The sequence below is a fragment of the Gallus gallus genome, chromosome 1 (genome assembly GCF_016699485.2).
Source record: "Gallus gallus isolate bGalGal1 chromosome 1, bGalGal1.mat.broiler.GRCg7b, whole genome shotgun sequence".
NCBI classification, from domain to species: domain Eukaryota; kingdom Metazoa; phylum Chordata; class Aves; order Galliformes; family Phasianidae; genus Gallus; species Gallus gallus.
The window spans coordinates 66,660,827-66,687,936 of NC_052532.1; the positions used below are offsets into that span (position 1 = coordinate 66,660,827).

At 40.0% G+C, this 27,110-nt stretch overlaps 1 protein-coding gene across 2 annotated transcripts in view; it reads left to right on the forward strand.

Annotated features, from left to right (window-relative positions):
• ST8SIA1 (ST8 alpha-N-acetyl-neuraminide alpha-2,8-sialyltransferase 1) overlaps window positions 1–27,110 on the forward strand; it is a 129,219-nt gene that overhangs the window by 21,998 nt on the left and 80,111 nt on the right. For both annotated transcript variants that reach the window (NM_001397697.1, XM_046909464.1), the window contains exon 2: window positions 7,862–8,006. In NM_001397697.1, coding sequence (NP_001384626.1) covers window positions 7,862–8,006 — 145 coding nt within the window. The remainder of the gene's footprint in view (window positions 1–7,861; window positions 8,007–27,110) is intronic.

Below are 27,110 nucleotides of genomic sequence, written 5' to 3' on the forward strand. Positions count from 1 at the left end.
CACAGATTTATAAGATTAAAAACAAAACAAAACAAAAACCAAAAAAACAAAAAAACAAAGGCACATGAACTAGTTAATCTGTTCTCCCTTCCCCAGTTTCTTTTTCCTCTGAACATTCTCTGACAAAAATGCCAGTTCACAGGGTAGTGCCATCTCATCCTTCTGGCAGCCCACTACATGAACAGAGTTGGAAGACCATCGGATGAGGCTGCTGGCAGATGGCATTCCTGTGTGAGGTGCTGCAGACAGAAGAAGGGCCTTCAGTCTCCCCCCCCCCATAGCTGACTGCAGAAGCCTTTATAGGTTTTGTAGGACCTGAAGCGTCAGTTCTGGCTTCTTGGCTTGAATTCCTCTACTAAATGTAGATGTCACCATCTCAGGTAGTGACTATTCTAATGGTCATTGGAGAGGAAATATGTGTCTGTTTAGCTTGAGGCGAATTGTATCCAAAAAAAAAAAAGAGTTCTCTGCTGAATATGAATAAGGTTTTTACATTTCAAATGTTGTAAAAGAAGCAAGGTAAACCCCGTGTTTTCCTCGCTCTCAAATGTAGCTGTCATGTTTAAGGGCTGCTGGTGATAGTGTTAGCAGGGCGAAGGAGTGGTTGGGTGCAAGACTCATGAATTCCAGCGTCACGTGAAGTCATTTCTCTTGAGCCACTCATACTGCTGGCCAGAAACAACCATTGTATGATCAAATTCATCACTTCTCTGGGGAATGTGTCTGTTAGTCACAGCTCTGAAGTGGGCAGACAAGTCACTGCTGCTGTCTCTCTTGTGTGGGATTGAGGTTTCACTGGGAAGAACATGTACAACTTGGAGACATTCCACATTCTAGTAAACTTAACTGAGTAAGTAATAAAGCTGTGCTACAGTACTGTTTTTACAAATTGCAGGTCACAACTTGTGATTTTGGTGTGGTTTCCTTGTGTATAACTCTTCACACATCTGGTATAAGAATCCTAGAAAAAAGTCATCTGACCAAATACTAAAATTCCTACACTGTAATTCAGACACTGTAATTTGTGTTTCAAAGCTCACATGTAGGCTTTGTGTGCGGCAGTTTTGAGCCATTTTGCATGAATCAAAATGTGTTTCTATATGATATTCCTCTCAGAATAAACCAAAAATTTGGTGTTTCAACAGCTTTCCAGGCCAAATCTACCCAGTTTGTAAGTAAAAGAATTGGCAGGGGGAAAGGTAAACTTAAAGCTTATCAGATGTTTAGGTAGAGTCCTATTCACTGCGAAATATCCCAGCATCTTCTGGTTTGCAAACATTGTTCAATAATGAAGATACTCCCTGGCAAATTTTGTCCTCATCTGTACTTCTACAGTCTAAGTGTTGCATTGTTCAGTTCTCCTCTTCACTTGCAATATTAATGAAGGCATGGAATAAATTAATGTCATGCTATTAAAAGAATTGTGTCTGTTTACAGTGGCAGGAAAATACGTCTCCTTGATTACTCTTCTTAAAATGCAGGGTTTTGATCAAATAAAGAATGCTTCATCAACTAAAGCAGCTGCATATCTTTATCTTACCACCTGAAATCTGAGTATAATTGAAAAGGAAAACTGAAAGTGGTACAGACTATATAATCAAAAATCAAGTGAAGATTTACAGATCCAGATCTGAGCCATTATTCAGTTTGGTGAGAGAAGAATGTAGGCAAGTTTGGGGAATTACATTTTTGGTCACAAAATACTGTAATACTGTAGCTACTGCTGTCTTTTGAAAAAACCTTCTGAAAAGACTGCAGATCCTTGAAGTTTTAAACACCAAATCAATCTTTCTTTGCTTTGTTCGGAAAGAAAGTGGATGAAAAATATTTTCCTTGTTACTCTGAACAGTTCTGGAAAAAATACATCATTTATTGTGTGGTATGTTACATTAAAACAAAGAAGAAGTTGGTAAAAATGAGTAGCAGATTAGGGTGGTACGATGGAATGGATGACGCCTCAGATTTTGCCAAGTGCAAGGCAGTAGGGTTTGTGCTGGACCAAGGTAAAAGGGATAGGGGACCACTACACAGCAGAAGAAGTGTTTTACATTTCTTTCGCAATCTGGAAAGCAAAGCTGCTAAATATACAGCACAGGTGGCACCAAATGTTTTGTTCGGCAATTTAAAAATAGTGAAAACACAAAGATACCATATTCTTAGGCTAAGTAAAATACTTCGTTTCCGTTTTGGGCCCCTCAGGAAGACCTGGAAGAAAGTTCTAAAGGAAAATATATTGATGATACAGAAAAGATGGAAGCGCTTAAATTTGTAATTGCTCTCCCTCCTTCAACTTGGCAATTTGTTGTAAATTATCCAAATGTTTTGTCGTTAAATTTATTACTTTAAAGAGTCGCAGATCTGTTTCTTAGCTAATGGAGATGGTTTTCACAAACTGTCCTTATTCTGAGAAGTGTCTGTGGTCTCTGCAACCTCTTTCCTTTTGTGCAGGTTGCAGCCCCAGGCAGTTCAGTACCTGGTTTGCTTCTGCCTGTGACCTTCATATTTTGCTGACACCTTTCCTCTCTTGGAAAGTGTAGGGGAAACGACCCTTGTGAAAACCAGATGCCAGGAATTGTTTCAGGGAGCACTGAAGTAGGCTGAATTTTTCATAACAAGAAAAATATTACAATATAAGTGAGGAGGAAAACTGCGGTGACTTCTCGTCTTCATAATAACTTAGCACGTCACAGAAAGCTTGGTTGGGAAGTAGATCAGATTCTCTCCATCTTCTGGTCTGTGATGGTCACTCTTTTTCATGTTTCTTTTTCACTGCATGTAGATGCATTCTCCAAGCTGAAGTAACTGTGGAATTTTCAGCAATATACCTGTGCAAGGTGACATATTCTTGATTTAGATGTCCTGTTCCTCCAAATGTTATTTTTGGCAAATGTCTCGATTTTACTTAAAGCTTAAACTAGTGTTGATTCCCTCTCCCCACAAAAACACCATAATTTGGTATGCTTTAATGAAGCAAATGCTTTGGCCGTTGTCTGATTTTTTGGACACTTAATCCATGGTGTTCTTTGAAAGGCAACTTCAAGATCATATGCTCTAATATCTGGGCTGAGGATAGTTTTAAATTTAATCTCAGGTGAGATGGATTCTGCTGTAGGGAGCAGTTTTGCCAAAATATTTGACAAGGTTTGAGCCAGTTTTGTTTCTGTTGTGACGGAGAAAGACCACGTGGTTCCATGCTGTGCAACCTGGAGTTGTTCTTTTTATAATATTGAATGATGATGATAATTGAACGGATGAATTCAGAATGTGTCCAGGTGTGATCTTGCAAAGGTTAATTCTTGACCCTCCACATAACTTTTCTTAAATGATCTGTGGTAGAACATTAAAATGTAGTTGGCAGATGACAAAAGTTTCGGGGCAGTAACTGATCCAGAGAACAGGGTCCATGAGCTAGAGCAGCCTCAGCTACCTGCTAACCTTCCTAATTTTTCAGTAGATTGTCATGGTTTTATGATTTCTATTACTGGTATTTTACATCATAACATCATGTAGTGCACTGGGAGTTAAAAAGTTAGTGCTGCAGTTCTATGGATTGTTGATATTTTTGGGTATGCCTTTCTCAGAAGGGAAGAATCGTAGAATCATAGAACTACTCAGGTTGGAAAGAACCTCAAAGATCATCAAGTCCAACCACAGCCTAACCATAGTACCCTAACTCTAACAGCCCTCTGCTAAATCATATCTCTGAGCACCACATCCAAACGGCTCTTAAACACATCCAGGGATGGTGACTCAACCACCTCCCTGGGGAGCCTATTCCAGTGCTTAACTACACTTTCTGTAAAGAAGTGTTTTCTAATGTCCAACCTAAACTTGCCTTGGCACAGCTTGAGGCCATTTCCCCTCATCTTGTCACCTGTCACCAGTGAGAAGAAACCTACCCCCGCTCTCACTGTAAACACCTTTCAGGTACCGGAAGAGAGTAATAAGGTCTCCCCTCAGCCTCCTCTTCCCCAGAAAGAGGGAAAGAATGAACTACAGTTCCCAGAAGACTTCATTACTCCGTTTCCGTTTTCCATTTAGAGGGAAAGATAAAACTGTCTGGGAGTCATGAGACTTTCTTTTCTGCTGGTCTTTGCGGTGTGTGCTCCCTAGCCATCTCACCTACCTTTTCCCTACCCCCTTTCCGCTTTCCTGGGGCAGCCCCATTAATCATGGAACCAAGCCAAACCTGGCCAGAACTGTTGACATAGATCCAAATGTGAAATCCCATGTTTAGCAAAGCCGAGTGCAGGATGCAGTTACAGGTGGATATTCCCACCCTAGGCTGCATTGGCAGTGGAAAAGAGTGCTAAAGAGTTAATCAGGTAAATGTGCTTTGGCCTTGGTTGTAGGAAGTGTGGGTGATAGCAGGGAGGTGTGTGGGAAGGTTTGCTGTAAAAGTGTTATCCCCTTGGGGCAGAAAAAGGGGTGTTGATAATGTCAGTTGTCAGGGTACCAGTAGGTCTTAGTAGACCCTTTGACCCTTCTACTTTCCCCTGTATGCCACGTTGTGCTGCCTTTGCCCGCTGCTCCATCTCGGAGGCTTATGCCTTTAACCTTAGCCCTGCCAAGGGAGCTGGAGAAGCAGTGTTGTGCTGGGGATGCTGGAGCTGCTCCACCTGTGGAGAAGTAACAGCAAATGGGCTGTAATCTCCTGACTGTAATCTGAGTGCAGGATTCTTGCTACTGGGATTTTGCTCCTCTTCTTTCAGCATGCAGTGTCTGCTGATCTAACCTCAACAAAGTGCACTGTGAGGATGTGACTAACGTCTCAAAATCACCATTGGGCCCCTGCCTGGAGCGGCAGCTGCTGCTTGAGTCGATTTGCAGGGCCACTTCAGTGTTTGCTCTGGGCTAATGGCCTTGTTGGTGCTGATCAGGCCCAAGTCTTGGATATCTGCAGTCGTGGGAGTCGTAAGAGTCGTGAAGTAACTTTTATCCTGATTCTCTCACAAGTGGGATTTATCCCTTAAGTGCTCTCAGATCTGAGTGCCTGAGTGCCTTTTAAATAGCAATATTCAGATCGTTTAATTCCTCTTCAGAATTGGAGATAACTTTGAGTCAAACGTACATAATTTATGTCCTGCAAGCAAACTGATGCTTGCAGTGAATTGAAATCCTTGGTTAAAAGCCGTTTCAGTTTTGCAAAATCTACCATAACATTTTAGCTGTACGTTTTAATCAAGTTTGGCAAATCAGTTCTGACTCCATCATCCTGCTAAAGTGCCCTGCTTTAGTTCCCCTTTGAATACCTTTTCCCTTTCTAATGCATATTTTTTGTGGAGCCTCTCTCACTTCATAATTTTTGGGTTTCAATCAGAAAGAGAAACTGAATAATGTAAGATCATTACAATTATTCTTTTGTGACAGAAAGCATGTATGTGTGCACAAGATTTTTTGTGCTAATACATGCAGGTGAATAATACTTGAACTAGTGGCTTGCCTATCTCTAGCCTTCCAGGAGACACCTACTGCTGTTCATAATAGATTTATTAAGTAAGGACTTGCTGGTAACTGGAAGAATGTAGTTCTGAGGAGAAGGAAGAGTGGGTATATATGTCTAGTTAGATTGTGAAGGGAAGAGTTGTATGAAAAGCTGTTCCTTAGCTCATCCCCTTACCCCAGATAAGGCAAGATTCATTAATCTGAAACATTCTCTTGATACTTTTCCATTGAGTTATCTATTATTTCTGTGTTTTTTGCTCAAAACAGATTTTCAGTGAAGACAGAGTTGCAAGTTTTGGTTGGAAACTTTAATTTTGCAATGCAGTTGTACTTAGAGGCTCCAGCTGATCTTGGATTACTCTCAGCTTTCTCAAAAAGCTGCAGTGAGACCTGGAAAGGAAAAGAATTCCCAAAGGGTGCAAACTGAAGCTTGTGGAAAGCCCAATAAAATCTCCATGCTCAAGTTTATTTGGAGCAGTACTCTATTATGCCTGCCTTAAGCTGCTCTGCAAAGGTTGTTTGGCGAGCAATTTCAAATTGCCTTCAGCTTGATTTCCATTTCCATGATGGAAGAGGATGATGGGAGGCCTCTCTGGGTGTAGGTTGTCATGATGGTGTTTCTGGGAATGGTGATTGCCACTCTGGCTGACACTCTGCTTGGCAGAGGACAAGACGGCTCTGCAGTGGGTGGTCTTAAGCTCCAGAAACAGTTTTGTCCATTGTTAAGTGAAGGTCATGCTAATTTAAGGTTGGCTTAATTGACCATTGCTGGTCAATACAGAGAGGAATTCGGGTGCATATGAGGAAAACACATGGTGACATGTCAGTGGTCATAGCACTGAGAGCAGTAGGTTGCTCTGGAGTCATGAGCCCTACACCCTTGCTAGGTAAGGTCTGGGCAGGTGGTAGTGCCTTGTGCTCAGAGGGATAAATAGTAACATTTTGAGCCACAAAACAAGCTGCCATAAGCTTCTGATTGAGTCTTTGTAAAAAGCATTAGATTCTTTGGCTGAGTGCGGAGTGTGGGCTGATCAGCTTGTTACATGAAAGAGCTTTCTCAGGGCTTGTTCTAGAAGCTGGCTGCTGATTTCCAGCTAAAGGTGGCCCTTTGGGGGGATAGAGCTGCGATGGGAAACTACAAAAGCAAATCACTAAACTTCCCAAGAGGAGAAAGTTGATGAGTAGTAGCAATTCCCATAGGCTGCTGCTAGTCACACAACCTTTTCAAACTGTTTCCTGCCCTGCAGGATCAAAAGATCAAAACAAATCTACAGCTTTCACCAGATTTTCAGCTGGAATATGTGTGTAAAATAATATCCACACAGTTGCAAGAAAGTATTAACTTACAACATAAACCCATTTTAGGAGAAAATACCCATTTTTACTTATTACCAATACAAACTAATATGGGCATCACCTTTCCTTTAGGGAGCTTCTCCCATACCGGCTTTAGAATATTCCTGCTCTGCAGATGTCAGGAGCTTTTCTCCAATCTGCATGAGCTTTTCTCCAATCTGCATTTTAAGGTATTAATTGCTGAGCTTGCAGCGATACAGAATTTTTGCTCAGTACAACCTTCAGCCATCTCACCACCTCTCAAATTGCTGCTCAAGCTCTGTAACAGCTATTTTAGGGAACTGGAAGCATAAGAGGACATACAGTTTGGATGAGGAAAGGAGAAGTGTAATATTCACCATATATATATATGTATGTATATACGCATATAGCAAGCTGAGATGACTCAAGTTGGACTTGAGGCGGGCACTCCAGGCAAGCTCTAACCCTGCTATGAAAGTAGCACAAGGATACTTCATAACTAAAAAGAGATGGCAAATTTTTCCATGCTCAAGTTACATAACTGTGGGGTTTTGTATAAGGCCCACTGTTCACAGATAAGTTTGGGTTCTGAGATTTAATTTTCAAAGGTGCTTCTCTGAGTTCTGTGTGTGTTGGAGAACCTATATATATATATATTTTAATTAATTAGAATTGGTTGAAAAGAATGGACTTTTTTTTTTCTGCTAAATCTTTTTTTGTTTGTTTCTTTGCCATTCAAAAATGAATGGAAGGTTTAATTTTTAACTATCTACTTTTAAGATTTTCAAAAATAATAATAAAAGAAATCAGGATTGCTGGCTCTGTAAGTAAAAACTAGAAAATAATTAGGAAGTTGCTAAGTTAGGATTTTAATTTCCAGGTCAGCTTGCTTTCTGAGTTCTCTGTTAGTGTTTGTTATCTGAAGGTGCTGAGTGGTCACCTGCAGCACGTGATATTGCAGGGAGAACAAATGGCTTGCTCTCTAGCACTCAGGAGCTGTGGGATCTCAGGTGCTTGGGCCATCAGTTAATGATGGGCTCTAGAGATGGCTGCCAGAACTATAGCTCATGCATCTCTTTCTTTTTGTTGCCTTTTCTAGGAAGCTGCTGGAAGACTGCTGCGATCCTGGGCAGCTGTTTGCTATGACAAAACAGAACTCCCCAATGGGAAAGAACCTCTGGTTTGATGGGGAATTTTTGTATTCTTTCACCATTGACAATACAACTTACTCGCTATTTCCACAGGTTAGTAACATTTTTTTCTTCTCTCTTTCAGTATTAATATATTAATAGACTAAATGGTAATACGGTACAAATGAATATAGATTAGTTAAATATTAGTCAATAAATACTCTATCTTCATTTCTCAATTCAAAACAAGTTTTTTATGTCTGCATGCTGAAAAATACAAAATAGCAGTATGTATATTAATGTTTCCTTGGTCACTTTCCAATTGTGCAGATATACACAAGTAATGAGATAGGGGCGCCTGTCTTTATTTTGAAAATGGTGATAAGTTCTGGCTATTTTTAGAGTCTGATTTCTGTGTTTCTAGCAGTGATCATACTCCTGAACTGGGGTTTCAAACTGTGACAGGCAGAAACTTCCCTCAGTTCGCCATGGACTGAAGGTCTTGCAAAACTGTGTGTCCCAAGAAGCTGGCTCTATAAATGAAGTATCAAACCTGGCAAGACTGGTGTTGATGCTGTGTGAGCTGGCAGGGCTGTGGGGCTCACGGGGTGAATCCTGAGGAAAAAACTGCTCCTATAACACGTAGAAATCTGTCAGTGTCGCTGGCATACAGATTTTACTTTTCTTCTTAAGCTGTTTGAAAGGGCAGCTTCTGGACTGCATTTCAATCCAAGTTCAGATTAGATTGGTTCCACTGATGTCAGTGGATTTGCTGCCACGTAGGCAGGCAGAGTTTATGTGGCTTAAATGTAAAAGGAGAGGTATGTATAGACCTAAATTTTCATCTCGATTGCTATGATCCTGGTCATTTGGAGTAACTGTTTACCTCTCAGTTTCTCATCTAGGCTTGCTCCCATTTAGATCCGTCTAGCTAGGATGTGGAGACAGCGCATGTGAAGGTGTCCAAGTCACCTCCAAATTAATGGAGTTTATTGATGGCAAACAGTGTAGGCACAATAACAGAAGCTCACGTGACTTGGCTGACTCTCGTTCTTTGAATACTGGAAGTCGTTGTTCAGCAAGTTGCTTGTATTTTTAGATGTGTATTAACTAATGATAAATGAGTTTATGATATTGACATGGAATGTGGGAGAAGATATGTTTTTTGTGGATATAGGTTTAAAGAAAGCCAAACATCTTGACATATTGATTGGTTTACATGTCATTTTAATTTCTTAGATTAAAGATAAAGGTATTTTTTTTAAGTCTTGCAATTGATGTTGAGTCATTCACACCAGATTTTCATTTTGTTACTGTTTCATTTATATGTGTAGCAGAGTTTTGGCTTGTTAAACTGATGCTGCAAATAAACATCACAAAGTAGTGGTTTTTATTTTTTAACAGTTTTCAGTTCTCAACAAAAGAATTATGACTTTGAATTAGTTTAGTGGAGAAAGAGTGAGAGAGGACTAAGATATAGGGAAAAGTGATCAGAGCTGCCACTTCTTGTGTTAAACAGAGAAACAGTGTGCTGCTGTGTCTTACTCAGGATGCTACAACTTTGATATCACTGCACTGTGCCTGTTTCAATGAACCAGGTAATGGACCTCTACCTCCATTACCTCCATGCACTCAACGTTCCTTAGGTCTGTTCTTCAGCTGTTGGTCCCTGCAAGCTGAATAAACAAGTAAATATCTGATGTGTGGAGGGTGATTTCCCTGTGATATGGCTAGGAAGTGGCAGTCCTGCTGGAGTGGATTTCTCTCCCTGCCATAGAGACTTGTAGAAGGCTTATAGTGTGTCCTGGAGTAACAGCTGTAAATCTTTTTTTTTTTTTTTTGATGACTGTTAACGACTGTTTGTCGTTACAGCATTGCTCTGTTTCTTGGAGAAAGCTAAAATCCTTGGTAGAGCTGTAAACTTTATCCCTTACAGATGTTGTCAGCAACCACTTAAAATATGTATAATGTTTCCAGTGTTCAGAAAGCCCTTGTCTGGGCTGGTATAGAGAGGTCATTGTGTTTTGTGCTGGTTTTGAGATTTCACATTTGGTTTTGTCAGGATTAAACTCAGACACATCCTTCCACAGAAAATTACAGAGCACTGCATGGGCTCTTTCAGAGAGGTAAGTGCTGGGTAGAGAGGAATCATGACCTCAGGAAGTCCAGCGGTTACCAGGCTCCCAAGCCCTGTCTCCAAACATTTTCAGTTAGCCAGATTGACAGTAATGTCTCTGAGGAGGCCTGAAGAGATAAAAACTGAGGAACAGTATGAGTTCAGACTTGAGGGTCTCTGGTTGCTTTGAACCTGCCCAGTGGACTGCATAGAGGCTGGCATGGTGCTGCTGGATTGCTGGTGGGAAAGCTGGACAGTTATGATGCTCCAGCTCCAAAGCAGTGCTAGGAAGCAGCTATAGGGCTAATTATAAAAATGCTGTTCTTTTAAGAATTACCAGGCAGCTGATTTCAGAGAATTGCTACTTGCTGCTACTCCTTTTCTTGCAGGTTCCCTTCCCCATAACTTGATGTATTATTCCAATGTGTTCAGCTTGCAGGAATTTTGTAAACCTTTATCAGATGATTTCCAACTAAGATTAAAAGCTTATGAAAATCAATTTGCAGCAAAGAAGTTCTTTTTTTCTACCTCTCTCTTTGTTTCAAGAAAAATACGAGACTAAATATTTCAGGCCTCTACTTTGAAGAATGGTTTCTGTTAGCTTACTAGCAGCAGGCAAGCAAATTTTGTGAAGATTAATATTCCTTTCAAATGTATTAAGAAGCTTAAAACATTTACACAATATGGGTAATATTCTGAAATGCTCAGGGGATGTAACAGGAGTGTAAAGGGCCGCAGCTATGATGATTTCATCAAAAAAATATTTCCTCCAAAATAAGAGGAAAGAGACTCCACCCCCATCATTCTACTGAGTTTAAGCCTTTCTGTGCTTGCAGAAGATTTCTCAGTGCTTAACCAGTTATTGACTTACAGGATGAAGTAACACAAAACTAAATAGGAAATTTGTTCTGTTTGATGGAATAGAATAAGCTGACTATGCATCAGTGGAGACTTACAGAACAATAAGTATCTCAGAACTTAATATGCAAAGTGTTGTTTACTTTTGAATATGAACAGTACAAAATAGACTATTTTTCACCTGAGTAATCTGTGCAGATAAAGTTCTTACAGCTGGTTCAACATTTTCTGTTGGATTGCTCTTCCTCTAAAAAATGCTATTTCATTGGTATAGAAACTTGGTTCAATGATTTTTGCATATTTTCTTTGAAGTGGAAAGGTTAAAAGGTTTTGGTAGTGTCACAATATTTCATTTTATCATTTTTAGAATGTAATACTTCACATGTTTTTTATGTTTTTAATCAGCTCAGTTGCTAGCTTTTTTCTATCCCCATGTTGTTTGATTGTAATTGTACTTCTGCTTCCTCTTCCCCTCTCTCCGTGTCATTTTTTCTACTGATTTCTAGAGCAGAAATAGTTTTCTTTCTTTAAAACAAACAAACAAGCACAGAAACCTTACACAGACTGTAACAACTTTCCTGTGCTGGAGAGAAAATGCAAATTGCTCATTGTCAGTACCCCACGGTGAGGGGAAAGGAGCGTAAGATGTGGCTGATCACAGAGCGTAGGGTACAGTGAGGGTGGAGGCCTCATCTACATCTGATCTCCCAAAACGTAGTATGGCGGCGTTGCCTGCAGCTGTTGAATTATATGATGTGAATTCAATTAAGGCAGACGTTTCTCGACAACAGCTTTATTGTATTGCTTGCTGTGATCTATGGCATTATTTTGCAGTTTTAGGAGACAAAAAGCATGGAGGCTGCATATTACTGTAGGTGTGTGTTTAATATTAACAAAGGGAAGTTATTCTTACTGTGTACCTACCAGTTTTCTCAATCATTTCACTTAGGTCTGAATTTTCAGTATTAGCCATTCAAAGATGGTAATTTTGGTACGTAGCTGAGGCACTGAAGGATCAGGGATACAGATGGCTCTATCACAAGAGGAATCAGTATCATGGCTGGATAAACCTCTGATCATCCAGGCTTTGATGTCTCAGGTTGACTACCAAAAGCCACGAGTGACTTCCAAATGTGTTCATCCCCACTGTGGTCCAAATATTCTTCAGAAAATTGAACTGTGTGATGTTAAGTCCTCTCCCTGGCATGATGGGAATGCGCTTACTTGTGTCTCTTCAGCCTGGAGGTTCAGTCATGCAGCTCTGGTCCTGTTGCATTGCACTGAGGCATGACAGCAAGTTTAACTAGCATTTTCCACCCTTCATTATCTGTCTAAAGTAGGAGAAACCAGCCTTCCATATATTCCCTTCAGTAATTTTTAGATGCAGTGCATAAACATGATTATAACCACAGGAGTAGCTTGAATGCAACTCAAGGCCAGGTGGGAGGAAGGTGAATTAGCAGCCATCATTTAAGTTAGAGAAGAATGCAAGCTCATTTCAAATATTTGCTGAAAGAAATTTGCACCTCTTGCAGTTTTTTGTTTTTTTTTTAATTCCCCAGAATTTGAAAACAGAGTTTTAGATCATATTTACTATTAGGGAAAAAACCCTCATTCCAGTATTCAACCGTTTTTGCAAACATTGAGCTTTTGTTGCTGTCAAAAGCTTATAGCATAATTTTGAGTAGAACTGAGATGAATTTCCGAGGTCTATTCTTCCAGAAATGTTAAAAAGATATTTAAATCAAGTGGAATTATTTCCTCTTCTATGCCTGTTATTATTTTGAAGGAGAGAGAAGAGGAAAAGAATAGATTTCAAAAGGAATTTCAGAAGTTAAACTTCATTCTTTTTTTCATTTGAAAAAATGAAATAACTCACTATATTGTATTTCACCTGAAGCAATTGGATATGTTAGATATCAGTAAATTAGTTCAAATTACTATAATGATTTCTCACCTGCTCCAAACTCTTTCTAACGTTTTGTCTGCAAAATGTTGTCAGACAGAAGAATGGCTGCTTGCAACGAGCATCTCATGAATAATCACCTCAAATGGCTGATGAGAAACCCAGAGGAGATGGCTTTGAATCACAAATAAATTTGTGAAAGCTATCAACTGTTGTACGTTGTAAACAGAAGAAAAATATTGTCTTTCAAATAATTGCTTAAATTTAAAATTTTGTCCTTAATATAAAGGCAGGGAAAGTGTTATTGCTTCGCTTGTAAGTGCAGCGTGGAAACCTTCTCTGCCATTTTCTGGGTTATCTCGGTGAGTGTTGTGTTCAGTAACACCTTAATGATTGCGATCTGTGGGTAGTTTTGACTGATTTTAGACCAGATGATAGACTTGATCCAAAAATTGTGTGTAAAATGGCAAACCACCCCAAGTGAAGGGTTTAGGTTTTGATGGATTCTGCTGTTGCCAGAAGGTATGAAATTATTAACTTTAGTGTCGACTCTGGAAGTGCTATGTTCTTCTGTTAAAAGTGTTCTGGTAATTTTTGCCAGCACTCTGACTTACTGAAGTACTCTTTTCTCAGTAATTAATTGCTTCTTGGAGAAACAGAAATATTGGATGTCATCTGTGTCCTGATTTTTTTTTTTTTTCCTTGATGTCCTGGGCAGGGGAATGAAGTGCCTGCAGACATAACAACAACCTTTTAGCAATCCTTATATTTTCTCCCATTGGTTCTGCTGTCTAAGTGATACTCCTGTGACTTCTTTTGTGCTGCATTTAATTAGTATTTGGAGGAAATTCTTATTTCTATCACTTTTCCTTCTTTATTCTATTTTTTTTTCCTCCCTAAGCGTGCTGTAATGCAAATAGTCTTCTTGGTTGGGTCTATATATGTTTATTCAAAATAAAAATATAATAAATATATATTGTTGCAATCATGGAAAACATGCCGTATGTTAAAATGAGTAAAGGCAGTTATGTCTTGTGAAGTGACATTAAGAATGCAATTAAAAGGAGATCTTCTGAGTTGCTGGCTTCTGAATAGCCTAAGAAACTGTGTCAGATAATGCCTGTCGTAAATAGGTTATGAAATGCTAAACGTACAGACCTGACAAATTTTGATCTTTTAGAGCATGTGTCTTCCCTTCAGTACTAGGTAGTCTCTGTAGCATTGGGGTAATTGAGATCAAAAACCTGTCTTAGTATTTAGTTAAGTGAAACCCGTACCCTCACTTTGATTACTGACTAATTAAGAAGTGTGTAATTAGACCATTTTGTGCAGCCTGCTGGCAAAGCAGGGATAGGGTAGCATCTGTTGTATCTGGTCGGTTAAGTAAAAGCCAAGGTCCATCTGAAACTACTCCATATAGACAAAGTGTGAACAAGCCCAGTGGTGAAAATCAAAGTTATGCTAAAAAGTCTACGAGATGGAATGTGCACTGTTTGAGAAGATGTGCAACGGGCTCTGATGTTAAACCTGTCACTGTTGATCACCAGATGCGTGCACTGGTCTCTCCGCTTGCCAAAATGAATTCGGCCAAAATGCGTTCAGCCAGACTGACTTATCTGCCTGGAGTTTATCTGCACATGCCAAACTGGTTTTATCTCAGTCAATGCAAATACATAAATAGACACTGACCTTTCCAAATGTAACAAACGGACGGGAAAGGGAGAAGGAGATCTAGCTGCAAAGTGTCAGATGTCCCAAAGGCAAAAAAAAAAAGGGAGGAGCCACCTTAGCTCAACATTTCTGTTTCAATCTGAAGCGACAGAGTGTCAGTCACTTTCTGTCCTAAGTAACAGAGGGGCTGATCCAAGCGCAGTGCCTTTTTGGTGGTGGTGGTGGACTGACCCTCAGGTGTTCAAAAAAACACGGATCAATCCTGTTATGCAAAAGCACCGGTGCTTCTGCGCAAGGTTTGCAAGTCCCAAAGTAAGTACATGGAAGCAAGTTACTATTCATCAGTTTAACAGAGAGGTGCTCACGTTACCAGGGACTCCGTACGAAGTCCTTGGTGCTGGTGGCAGCTGGCTGGCAGAGTCTGCATCAGCCCTTAATATTCTGTCCAGATGTGTGGCACTGGGATGCAATTGAACGTCCCACATCAGGCTGAGCAAGGTCATTCACAGGAAGCAAGGATACTTAGTTACAGCTGCAGAACAGTTTCTGCAAATGAGCTTCTTCTAGCTACATGCAGAAGCTAGAGGCAGTTTACTTGCATTCACAGAATCACAGAATGGCCTGGGTTGGAAGGGACCTCAAGGATCATGAATCTCCAACCCCCTTGCCGGGCAAGGCCACCAACCTCCCCATTTACTAGACCAGGTTGCCCAGGGCCTCATCCAACCTGGCCTTGACAGGTGGCTGAACAGGCCCTGTTCAGGCCATGATTGGTATTTTTCCGTACAAATCCCATTGCTGTTTGGGAGATGGGAGAAATAGGGGTATGGTAGGGCAAACGTGGCTCAACTTCTGCCCTGTAATAAATGCTGAGCAGAACTTAAAATAGCATAAAAACCAGGGGCTTTGCTGTGGAGCCCACGTGAGACAGAAGAGACATGAGGTATTTTCAAAAGGATACTTCAGCCATGAGAATGTTTCAGCTCTGAGTGACTTTTTATTTGGAAAACACTTGGAGTAGCACAGCTGGTTTATTAATTTCCATTAGTACCCAGGGCTGTATGGTTGCTGACTGGTACAAGCAGGCCTGCTGAGAGTGAAGAGGCCATGGCAGAGCTGGGTGGTGTGGGCATGGCTGAGTGGGCCCTGTGGAATCCCCCTGGCAGAGGCAGGGAGGCTGCTGGGGCAGAGTGTTCTAGTGCATGTTTCTACTCGTTAGCTGCACAGCTGAGCTTTTCTAACTCAAGTGTAATTTGTTACAGTAACTAGAAGACACGCAGTTATGGAAAAAGCCACATTATGCTGTGGGACTGTAAATACTGAGCAAAACAGACCATTTTGAACCTAAAGACGAAGAGGGCAGCGTGGGCTAGGAGGATCAGAGAGGCTGTGCCAGTGCCATGGGAATTTTGCAGACTTTTTTGGTTCATGTTGAGCTGTTTTACGGGGATGTAAATTTGCTGCTTCAAAAGCTAGAAATGTCACAACTGGAGGAACAATTAAAGGAAGTAGTCACAGATGGGCAGCTATAGGAACAGTGAACTTCTTGTGGCTACCAGTAATTACAGGGCATATGACCTGCCATGCTGAGGGTATGATAATACAAATCAGAGGTAATTCTAGCCTGCCCAAAGGCAAAGCAGTTACATTTGTTTTGTTTGGTTCATTGTTGCTTTGTATAACTGATGAGAATTATAGAATTATAGAATCATAGAATGGCTTGGGTTGGAAGGGACCTGAAGGACCATCAAGTTCCAGCCACAAAAGATGAAATTCTTGCTCAATGCAAGTTTTTTTTTTTTTCTGAACTTGTTTATATACCAATATTTCTGCCCAGAGGGCAATTAAACCTTCATTGGAAGCCAGTGTTTAAACCTTGAGTAAAATTTATCCTTTATATCCTGGCCACCTGCTAGTCTTCCTAATTATATACAAATTTTAGTATTGAATTGTCTTGTTCAGTCTATAAACTTCTTAAAGTGTATGTCACTGTATATGTCAATTTTTCAGTGATTATACTGTGCTATATTAATTTGCTGTACTCAGTAGTTAGCTTTTTTGGGGTTTAAATACTTCTGAAATAGACTTAAAATCAGTACTGGGGTGAGGCTTAGGTTTGGTTCCTATTCATGCCTAACATTTACTACCTAGCAAAAAGCCTGAGTAGGAACTGATGAAATATTACATATTTCAGTTTTTTGTGTGGTTGTTTGGTTTCTTGATGTGACTCACGTACATTGTGCTGGAGTGCAATGGGTTATCAGATGATGTTCAGGAAGCATTTCACCTGCAGCAAAGACGTGTAGTGCCCCTGTTCCTCTAAGCTGTTACTAAATATGGATGGAAGAGCAACTTCAAGTCTACAGGCTTGAAGAAAATCAAGGAAGGTTACACTACTCCAGAAGCTATAAAAAGCAGTAGCGCACTTGCAAATCTTGTAGGAGGATTATGTAGCGACTTTCAAAGGAACCTTGGTGTCTTCTTGCTTAGGGGGTAGTGTAAGTCTAGCTTTACATTTAATGAGAAATCTACTGCATTACAGTTTAGGAATTGACTTACATAGCTGGGCATGGTTGATTTAGAGTCTTTATAACCTGATTCAGTGTGGAGGTGAAGGGTGATGGTTCTATTCTGGAACAACTTTAGTTCATCTAAACAGCTCCCAGGAGGCAGGTATTGACTTCCAGATGGTGTTCCAGACACTGTGCTGATCTTCATTTTACAGAATGCACCAGAAAAATCCTGTGACACTGAACGTGCATATGAAGTAACATTTAACTTACTGCTGTTGGTATTAAGAATTCAGGATGCTTATTCTATTTTTTTTTTTTATTTTTTTATTTTTATTTTTTACCTTCTTGTTTAACGGAGCTTAGGCTTTTTCAGCATAAGAAGAGATGATTTTGACAATGAAATCAGTGCTGTAAATTGTCTGATGGCCAATAAATACCAATCTGAGGTTATAGTTTTGTGTGTGCTGGCTAAAGAGGTGGGCCATGGTGGCAAGATAATCAGCTGGCCAATCTTTAAGGAAGCTTTCCTTTGGGCACAAGAGCTCTCCATCCTGCAAGTCAGGAAAGGAAGGCAAGAGACTGGCATGGCTGAAGCAGGACCTGCTGGTCAAACTGAAGAAGAAAAGAAAATGCACAGGCAGTGAAAACAGGAAGAGCTACTGTGGGAAGAGTATGAGGAAGCTACTAGGCTGTGTAGGGATGGAGTTAGGAAAGCCAAGGCCCAACTTGAACTACACTTGGCAAGAGGTGCCAAGAAGAACAAGAAAGGCTTCTACAGGTACCTCAACCAAAAAATAAAAGTCCAGTAGGATGTACCCCCTCTAGTGCGTGACACAGACAAGCTGGTAACAACAGACAAGGAAAAGGCTGAGGTACTTAAATTTTTTGCCTTGGTCATGATCATCTTGGTCATCAGGGAACATCGTGGAACAGATCATCCTGGAAGTAATGCTAAGGCACATGGAAGGCAGGGAGGTGATATGGGGGAACCAGCATGGCTTCACCAAGGGCAAATCCTGCTTGACCAACCTAACAGCCTTTTATGATGGTGTTGCTGCATCATTGGACAAGGGAAGAGCCACTGATGTCAGCTTTCTGGACTTCAGCAAGGCCTTTGATGTAGTACCACACAACATCCTTCTCTCCAAATCGGAAAGATATGGATTTGATGGGTAGACTGTTTGATGAACAAAGAACTGGCTGCAGGATTGAGTCCAGAGAGTGGTGGTCAATGGCTCAGTGATGGAGATAAGTGATGAGTGGTGTCCCCCAGGGGGTCAGTGCTGGGGCTGATACTCTTTAATATCTTCATCAGTGATGTTGACAGTGGGGTTGAGTATACTCTCATCATGTTTGCTGATGACACCAAGCTGTGGAGTATGGTTGACACACCAGGGATGCCATTCAGAGAGACCTAGACAGGCTTAAGCAGTGGTCTCAGAAGAACCTCATGGGGTTCAGCAGATCCAAGTGCAAGGTCTGGCACCTCTGTCGAGGCACTACCAATACAAGCTGTGGGATGAAAGGATTGAGCACAGCCCTGCAGAAAAAACCTGGCGGTACTGGTGGATGGGAAGCTGGACATGAGCCAGCAATGTGCCCTCACAGCCCAAATAGCCAACTGTATCCTGGGCTGTGTCAAAAGAATCGTGGCCAGCAGGTCGAGTTAAAAAATCTTGGGAACAGAGTTAGGCTGGAAGTTGAAGATTCCTGGCTGCCGGCAGAGCTGTCTGAGTATTGCCTTGTGGAAACAGTCTCCAATGGCTTTATTTTTCCTTGTGAAAAGTATACTGGGTTAATTGGCTCCAATTTATTATAAAGGCTCAGATGAAAGGCACTGGATTCCAGATGACCGTTTGATCAGATGGAAATTGCCTGAATTAAATCCTAAATATTAGTTCTGTGAAAGCAATGATGTTTTCTAGGAGTTCCAAATCATGCAGACAAAGTTAAATACCTTCCATACACTGGCATGGGAATAACATGATACATGAAGAAAGAAAGTGGCCCATGGCAGGGGTCCTAGCTTTTCCTTTTGTTCAGAGAATGCGTCACTCTGAGGAAGGGCATGCAGATGAAGCATATAATTCCTCACATCCCGTTCTTGGAAAGTGTAGTCATACCATTTTGTTCAAAACAATGTCTAGATTCATGGAACAATTTAGGCAAGGGTGAATTACACTGAAATCCAAGTGTGTTGCTGTCTCTTGCTGATGGGGTTATCTAGTTAGCCGTTCAGTCAGATAGGGATATATGTACTATGTAATGCTGATAGACCAATTTCAGAAGTGTATAACATCTCCTTACTTATGATTTTATGGGGTGTGACCAAAGTGTCTGCAACCTATTAAGTCCCATGGTAATAAGGCTTTCCTACAGAGACTGAAGAAAAATACCTGCACAGTTAAGGTGTTAGCAGAGACACAAACGTTACTGCAACCATCTGTGGTATGTGTAGGCAGGCAGCTTGCTCAGATATCTATCCTCACTCACCTGTTTTGTAGCATCTCACTGATTTTTGTTGTATCTAGTTAAATAGATGTCATAGCTGGCTGCAGATTTATGACAGGGAATGCCTAGCAACAATATATTGTTGATTGGGAATGTGCTTGTTGTCTTCATACTGTACCTGCTGTACTTGGACAAGAAGAGCCAGTTGTAAAAGATAAACACTCTGGATGTGTCCCCACAGTTGAGAGACACCAAACCAAAATCAACATGAGCAAGACTGATTTTTACACAGTGTTCCTTTCACACTCAGAAAACTGCACAAAGAAGTGCATTCATTTACAGCACATAATCCAGACATAACCTTTCTAACTTTACTTTTACAAATACAGGCTTTTAGGGGAAAAAGTCTTGCATCTTCACACGGGGAATTCACTAGGCAGTGCTACACCAAAGTACAGAGGCGTTGACACTTCACATTGACGGGCACAATATTATTGTCTGGTGGGATGGATGGTGGTATCTAGAAGTCAATTCCCTCTTACCTCTGCTCCATGTCAGATAACTCTACCTGGGCTGTGCCTGACAGATATTAACTCATAATTTGTCACAGCTTCCAGTAAAGGGAATTTCACAGCCCACTAGACAGTGCATTCCAGTACTTTTCTGTCCTTACAGGTAAGATGTGTTTCCTGATGTCTGACTTCAAAGTACCCCTTGGCTATCACTTAAGAGTTTATTTTCTTATCTTTTACACATACAACTGTTTTCAAATTTCCCCACAGTCTTTTTCTGTATACTAAACAACCTCAACTTTTTCAACCAGACCATTTTTTTCTAAAGCATTGAACATTTTTATTTTTCTAACTGTATGTAAGGAAGATGCATGACAACTGTGTGGAGGTGGTGCAAAACATCAGGGGAATAAGGACCATATCTTCTGAAGGGCAGACCTTACAGGCATCTATCTGCTAGAATAGGCTTGCATTTAGCATTCCTGTAGCCAAATATCACTGGATGTTGCTGCTAATGAGGCAAACCTAGTGTTCTGGCACACATGCTCATTTTTTCTCCCTAACAATACTCAATGAAGACAGACAGAGAATGGACCTGAGATTTCTTCTCCTTTCCTGGGTAAGATGTCTGTAATCACAGCTCTACCAGTCTGCTTCAGCTACTCTAGCCTGCCTCTCCACCACAGTAAACTGAACATGTTTTATGCAGGTGGAAGGCAGGCAGACAGTTGTCAATGATCAGAGTCCTGTGCAAGGGACTCAATGAAGATTACATTAAGCTGTTATTTTACTACTGTTTCTCAGTGTATAGAGTCAAGATGAACTAGACCTGACTGCAGGGCATGAAGTTGTACCAAGAAACATTTTGTTGATCATTTTTAATCAGGTTGTGAATATGATAAGAATGGGAATGTGGAGTGTATTCAGTTTTTCAGATTGGCTAACCTATTTGCAAGCACGTTCTTTTATAGACATTCCTCCATTCAGATCATCTCTGTCCTTTTCCTCAATCTAAAACCCACTGGCTTCTCACATCCTTCCCTTGCAGCATGACTTGGCATATGCTCAGCATAACTTGTTGTTCAGGAGTAATGTTACAAATTTAAGTGATGGGACTAGGCTTAATGGCAGACAGTTTAGGTGAAAGGAGACAACAAATGCAAAGGCTACACAGATCTATTCTGTGATCCAATATCGTGCCTGAAGAAGAAATGAGAAAGCCAAAGATAAATAATCCTTGGTATGACTATGATGTTCTTTATAGCAATTCCCTCAAGCACTTTACAGTCATTCAAATTCAATATATGGTGTTACTGCACAGTTAAATCTATGCCTAGAAACCTCTGGAGACAGTTAAAACAAGGGCTTTTGCATGGGGAATACGTGGAGAAGAAATACTGCCAACCCCCCTTTTCCTGTACAATAAACGTATATGCATGATGAACCACTACATCTTTTGCTTCACAGACCAGATTAAAAAGCATTAGATCAACAGTATCCTCTTACTAAATACGGTTCTTCCAGGGAAGGGAGGATTTAGTTTCTGTGGTTGCTTTCATGGTGATTTTTTTCCCCCCAGTTCTTGGTGTTTATTAGATTTTGAGCTGACAGATACAGTAATAACTGTTCCTGAGTAACTTTCCACTGATTCCAGTGATATGCTGAAGGGAGCTGGAATGAATTGGATATGCTGCAACGTGCTCTCTGTGAGTATAGCTCAACCAGGTCACTTAAGTTGCCTGTATTTACGGAAACGTAAAATTGCAAGAAGTAGCACCTTCTTACTCAACGCACACCTCTTTCATTTCACCAAGGTTGGTCTTCCCACTGACAAAAGCAAGTTTTCATTCTTGTCACTCCTTCAGAGCATATACAGCTACAGAAAAGCAAGTTTGATTCTATTCTGCCGTGCTCCTAAATAACATTGCCAGCTTGATAGTTTTCTTTATATCATACATTTAGTGGGTGCTAAGATTTTACATGACTTGATTACCCTTGCTTCTCCATGGAGGTGACAGAGTATAAGACAGATCAAAATCAGATCTGATTTGTGAAGAGATCTAACAGATGTCTTGATTTCAAAAATTACATTTTCTAATAATGAGCTCCTTCTCTTCAAAGCTGTGAGCAAAGCTTGGGCTTGTCTGTTGAGACAGGCTCCTTCTATGCCTAAATTTGAGCTGAGGTCTGACTGAAAGATGTAAAAGCACAATTTTTTTTTTTTTTAACCTCCAGACACTGAGCCTTTGTCTTTGTCTCTCTTCAGAGGGAGCCAAGTTCATGGCTTCTTAACATCAGGGTAGCTCCACTTCATTTTCTCCTGGGTTTCAGTCCAAGGACCCCGTATTGTTTAAGTTCTTTCTCCTGCCCTTCTCACTGCAATTTTGTCTAGCTTTGAATTGTCTCCTTGGTAGCATCCAGCCTTCACCACCTGCTACCTGTATCCTTCAGTCTTCACTAGCATCTCTTTTTAGTTGGTCTTTTAATCACAGTTATGGGATCAATTGACTCTCCTGTTAGTATTTTTTGGGCTGCTGTCATGTCTCATGGAGATCACATACCTTACTGAAGACCTTAGAGACAGAGCGTTGTTGCAGTGATAGAGACAAGGAGCACAAATTTCATTTTGCACCTATTTTACAGCAGCCACTTTTCTGGCTTCTTTGAGGCTACATCTGTTGTACGCTGCTGAGGGGATTTGAATCCTGCATGAGGCTGAGACAACCCCCTTCTACCTAAGTGCTCTTCCATTAGCCCAATGCTTGGGTGATTTGCACACCTGGAGTGAAGTTCAAAGTGTTCTAGAAATGAATTACAGCTTTTCGTGGTCAATTTTTCAACTGTAGAATGATGTACTCCTGATTGGTGTCAGACAGGGGTTGCAGTTTTGCAATTGCTTATTCCTTTATTGTCAAGGTAGTTTTTTTTTTTCTTTTTTCTTTCTTTTCCCCTGTAGTAATACTCTGTAATAATGTTCACCTGTTATTCTGATCGCTTTGTTGTGATTTTGAAGGTACATGAACACAGGTAAAATAAACTTTGTAAAAGGAGGTAATTTTTTTTAATCAAAGCAAGATAAGTGTAGCTCTTGTAAGTGTAGCTCTTTCAGTACAGATTTTATGGTTGTTCTCCATTTTCTGAATGTGGAAACATATTTTTCTAAAGTGATGAGCAAAATCTACAAAATAATTCCAGTGTAATGCATATGTATTATATCAGTTATCTGTTTGGTTTCCCATGTCCAAAGGGGACAATGCACAACTCATAGATGTTTTCAATGTTTTTTTAATGTTGGTACATTCTTTATTCACCTGACCTAAGCCACAGAGCTACCAGTCTTTTCCAGTATAACTCAGTGATTGAAGAGGACTTTTTATTTCCTTCCACTTTGGTGGAGTTTAAGCTCATTTCCTTTGCTTGATGCACTAACTTCTGAAATTTAACTGGCCAGTTTCTGAATTTCATCAAGCAATGCAAAGATAATCAGGCAGAGTAGTTATCATAGGCAGTAAAAGGCAAAACGATGATTCTGCAAAATGAATACATGTGCAATGAGGGCTTTTGATTAGCTGGCATTTCACTAGCTTCAGCTGAATTATAGTTTTCCTTAGTTTGTTTTTCCATTATGAGAATCTTGTTGCTAATATTTATTTTGTGATTTTTTTTTTTCCTTCAGTGAGAAGTTCTCTGTTATGGCATTCCACCTCTTTAGTCATTATGTTTATCTTACCTGCCTGAATATTCAATGTCCTCTCTTGTTAGCCTTTTTCCTTGACCTGTTATTTAAGAAGATAGGTACATTACAAGTTCATCTCTTATTCTCTCCTTTTGTTCTTATATAGCTTTTGATATTTTTTAGGTCACAAAGTTAACCTGAGCAGTTATGAGTCTTTTCAGTCGATGTATTTGGACGACATTTGTCTGTGTTAATTTAAAATGGTTTTGATACTATTTTAATGTTCGGTAGGTGAAATTTTTGTAAACCATATGAGATTATTTTGTTAAATATCTCATTGGCAGGTGAGATATGGACCATTTTTTGCAGTCTGTTTAAAGCATGAGTAAACACAGAAAATCTAAGATGTATAGCATTCCCATTTTGATCAGTCACTTAACAGCACTTTTACCTGTAAAGAAGTTTCTTCCTTCTTCTAGAAAATTGGCTAACATCCCACTTACTGCTTTATTTCCATGGAAGCTAAATACAGTATAACTTGCAAAAATGTGACAGATCTGTGTGGCTTTGATGAGTAGCCTTTCTGCCACAGTTCATGAAAGTTCTCTTTCTAAAAACATTTCCTCTGGAATTATGCTTTTAGGGCCTTTTTCATTTCACTAACATATGTCTAACTACCATTTACTGGCGCTGCACTCCAAGTTCCTGTCAGAAGGAGTCAATTTAGAAAACACGGTTTTGTACTTTAACTTTGTCTTTTGATTGCCATATCTGTATGTTTTTCCTTCAACAGATGTCTAGCTATTTAGTCAAGGGAGAAAAAAAGCTGTCTCTGCAAAAATGATGAGCTGAGTAAAAATGATTTTTTTTACTTTGGCTGTGTGTTAAAAGCCATTTATGCTGTGCATTGATATTCTTCCTGCACCTTTGGGACTTGTAGGGAATCATTTGTGATATTTTCATTTGAATGGAGACTAGGAACTTTAATTTGAGGAAAGGAACAGAAAATAAATCAGTTTCAATAGAGGCTGTATTGCAGCCTACGGGTTCTTTGTGGGGTGGAGTTCCCATTGCCTGTGCTTGGAGCGCCGTGAAAAGAGTTCTTGCAGACTAGATCCTAAGCCTATGTGTGATAGCTATTATTCTATCAGCCAAACTTGCTCAACATCTTTCTTCAGATATCTTGACACCTACAGGTGCAAAGCGCTCTGTGTTATTATCTGTAGTGCAACAACACTACAAAGGAAGCCTTTAACCCATCCTGACCTCCTGAGTAACTCCAGCTACAGGATTGCATCGAATGATTCCTCAGCCTAGCACAACAGTGGTGTTTCCATTGCAGCAAGTTAGTGCCATGAGGCTGCAGCTGCTGTGCAGCAGCACAGTCACTGCTTCCAAATTAGAAATTACTCCTTTATTTATCATACCCCCGGCAGTAAGTTCCAGTAACTAATGGCTGCATCCAAAAGTCTAGATCTTATTTCTACCATCCCTCACAATACGAATGTGGGAATAGAACCGCTGGCTTTGCCTGCCAAACTGTGCGATACCAAAATATGTCACTATAGATTAAAACATTGATTTTTAGAAGGTTTGCTACCTCGATCTACTGTGAAGATGAGGCATATGAAATATATTACTTTATCAGATTGTTCAAACGTGAAATATTAAAACACAAATGAAATGTAACATACATCCAGATTGCAATCAGGATACTAAGAAATGTGAGCCATGATCCTAAACATAAAGTTCATTGCAGAAATACATATATTCCAATGGAGAAAATATTTTAATTTCTGTTTTTACCCCCATGGCTGCTTAAGCTGCTAATTGACCGTGCTTCTTTACTCTTGTGGTTTAGCTTTTTTAAAGCACTACTGTGGCTGTGCAAATGGATATGAATTACATCAGGGTATAGAGACAATGAAAGTCAGAATCTCTTGGGTGTATGATCAGCTGTGTGTAGGATATTACCTCATCTGCTGGGTCAACAGAGAGAACTCACTCATCTGTTGTGTTTATTGCAAAATCATTGCAATATTTTTTCATTAATTTATGTTTGTTGTTTTAGCTTGATTCATCATAATTTCCCCCATTTACTGTTGATCCCCAGACAAAATAGTCTATAATTGCATTTTTGTCATTATACTCTCTTTATAAATGTATATGGAATATATATTCATATAAAATTACATCATTCAGTACGTTGGAAGTAACTGACATTATTGTGTCTGCTAAGGAGATCTCTACTGAAAACTGTTCATGTTATGGCTTGATATTTCTCTCTATGTTTGCATGCTTCTGATTAAGAATTACAGATTTTATTGTCTATGGTAACTGAGGTGTGAACTTCTGCATTAGAGATCTTTCCCTTATATTATCCTGTAAGCCTCCACCAAAACCTAAAGCTTCATTTTGTTCCCTCTTTGTTAACTCTTAACTCTCTGTGTGCTTCTCAGACAAATGCTCTAAGGATGATAAGTTCTAAAGGAGGAGAAGATGACTAGCTTGTATATGGTTGGCACCGTAGTGGGGAAACGTGGCACAGAAAAGGACAGACACATGAGTCTCATTCATGATATCTGAGGCTTCAGAAATTTGAGGTTCCCTCACCGCCCCTACTTGATGTGACAGAGTATGGCTCCTGTCCTGAAACACATGGGCATGATTCTTGTTCCGCCGTAGGAGAAATCTGTGGGTGTGAAGTGAGTTCTTAGCTCTGTGTTGTCCTGTTACGTATCAATTGCTGCAAGTTCAGTGGAGCTGTAGCATTTCTTTGAAGTATGGAACTTGGATGTCTGAATTTTAAGTTGGAGTGTGAGAAGTGATGTAAACAAAATACCGTAGCCTGTGACCCGCGGCTTTTCCAAACTAGATATGAGAGACCCATTATGAATTCTAGAACTATTGGTAGTTTATCTTAAGCATCAAGCTTTAAAACAACCTTCTACTCATTTCCCTGTAATACTCAAAGTGCAGCGAATGTCAGTCTGCTGTACCTATAGATACTGTTCAGACTTGTAACTCTGGTAAAAATTTCTGCTGCTGAAATGGAAGCTGTGCAGCTAGGCTTCATTGTGAACAAGAATTATAGGCCATTAATTCATTCACATCCATTAACTTTTTCAGCTGAATCCTGATTTAATTTATGAGAAATTTCACAGCCTTGAAAGATTATCATCCAAAAATTAAATGAAGCTCTGTAATTCTGGTAAAGTTTCACCATGGTATTTAATTCTGAATAAAACAATGTAATTTTCAAAGGAAATAAAATACTGTGTCTGAACTTCAGTACAGTAAAACTGATCCCCATTATTAGATTCTCTGGGTAGTTCTATCTAGTGCTTTTACTATGCTAGACAGCCAAGGGGGTAAGGGAGTTTGTTTTATGCTGGACCATTGTCTTTATTTCCAGGTCACCTTTACTATCATCAGAGTTGCCAGGTCTTTCACTCTAGCTCAGGAAGGACCACTATCTTTCCCCTTGTCAGTGTGAGACCATGGTCAGAAGCATG